The sequence below is a fragment of the Telopea speciosissima genome, chromosome 1 (assembly GCF_018873765.1).
Source record: "Telopea speciosissima isolate NSW1024214 ecotype Mountain lineage chromosome 1, Tspe_v1, whole genome shotgun sequence".
In the NCBI taxonomy this organism is placed as follows: Eukaryota; Viridiplantae; Streptophyta; class Magnoliopsida; order Proteales; family Proteaceae; genus Telopea; species Telopea speciosissima.
The window spans coordinates 67,846,792-67,848,284 of record NC_057916.1 but is presented as its reverse complement, the minus strand read 5'-3'; the positions used below and the strand labels follow the sequence as shown (position 1 = coordinate 67,848,284).

Sequence of the window (1,493 nt, the reverse complement as noted above, 5' to 3'; positions counted from 1 at the left end):
ACCCCCTCTCCATGCAACAAACCCAACTCATTACTACAAAGGCAAAGATCAGCTCATTCCAAATCTCTGTTTCAGTTCCATCATGACGCATCTCATTCTGTTGCTCGGAATTCTGACTGTAGCATACTTTAGTGTAAGAAAAATGATGTTTTTCCATTATCCATTCATTCCAACTTGGTTATTGATTGTTCTTGTTTTATCTTTCTTATTTGGTTGTTTTTCTTCCCCATGAAATTGTAGGGTTCTCAAGCTGAAAATGCCTTCTTACAATATTGGGAAGAGCATATTGGTCTTCCACACCCTCCACAGTGGTTAGTTGAAAAGACTTCTTCATTAAACCCCCATCAAGAGGCAGTGTTTATGAAACTTATGGAGAAAAATGAATTGCCTTCCCACCTGCATTCATTTTGTAAGCAGGCTAATATTGGATGTTCTACAAATGCATTGGTGAAGAAGGCAACAGACAACTCAATCTTGCCACCAATGGCCCAATGGAATGAAGCCAAACTGAAATATGATTTTCCTAATGAAATACCCCTTTCGGTTGCCAGCCAAGGAGGATTGCCATATTTCCAGAAGTCAATGGTGAAAGAGGGAAGTGTCATGCCCATCCCTGACCTAAGGGACCCAATGTCATATAAATCATTCTTGCCGCGATCTCTGGCATCAAAAATCCCATTTTCCTTTGCCCGGATTGAGGAATTAAAGAAGCTTTTTGGTGTGGTAGATGAATCAAGCATGGACAAATATATTCAAGACACTCTCAAGATATGTGAGAAGAGCCCCATTCAAGGTGAGAAGAGGACTTGTGTGACTTCTGCAGAGAATCTCGTCGATTTCGTCGTTGAGGAATTAGGGCATTATTTACACATATGGAGTACTGAAAGCATCGATGGATCTTATGAGAATGTCACAATTGGAGCTGTGAAACTCATATATGGAAATCTTTCTGAATCACCAGCCTTATGTCATAGCCAACCATTCCCATTTCAAGTCTATTATTGCCATGTTTTACAGAAAGTAAAAGTATATGCAGTTGTTATACATGCTCATAAGAAAGTGAATCATGTGATCATGGCATGCCACTATGACACATCAACTTGGAATTCAAATCATCTTGCTTTTAAGTTGCTAGGTTTTGGCCCAGGCCAAATTGAAGTCTGTCATTGGATAAATGAGAATGGAATTGTCTGGACAAAGACTGTTGGTTGAGAAGCAATTGAAGATTTGATTAGCTTCCAGTTCTCTTATTTGTATTACATATTGCTGCTTAGTCTATATGAAAGAATAAATAATAACCTGTTTGGCTTGCTTGTTATGTCTTCCAGTTCTCACACTGGGCTATAGTGGGAGTAGAGTGATGGGGGCAGTATGGTAATTTTAAAAATGGTACTCTTAGATTAGGCAAATGGTGCCTTGTTGCATGTCATACATATAGTTAGTAAGTTCAGGAAAAGCAAAAGTTTGGTACAAGAAATGTTTGGGGTGTTTGA

The 1,493-nt window shown here is 38.9% G+C and overlaps 1 protein-coding gene across 1 annotated transcript; it reads left to right on the top strand.

Annotated features, from left to right (window-relative positions):
- LOC122672934 (polygalacturonase-1 non-catalytic subunit beta-like) lies at window positions 1-1,259 on the top strand. Its single transcript, XM_043831097.1, has 2 exons — window positions 1-133; window positions 241-1,259. The coding sequence occupies exons 1-2, from the start codon at window positions 83-85 to the stop codon at window positions 1,210-1,212; spliced, it is 1,023 nt and encodes a 340-aa protein (XP_043687032.1). The 5' UTR covers window positions 1-82; the 3' UTR covers window positions 1,213-1,259.
- The last annotated feature ends 234 nt before the right edge of the window (window positions 1,260-1,493 follow it).

Bases quoted from the DNA above. Each gene is read 5' to 3' on its own strand.
- LOC122672934 (XM_043831097.1), top strand. From the start codon at position 83: ATGACGCATCTCATTCTGTTGCTCGGAATTCTGACTGTAGCATACTTT. The intron at 134-240 runs GTAAGAAAAATG...ATGAAATTGTAG, and splicing joins TGACTGTAGCATACTTTAGT to GGTTCTCAAGCTGAAAATGC.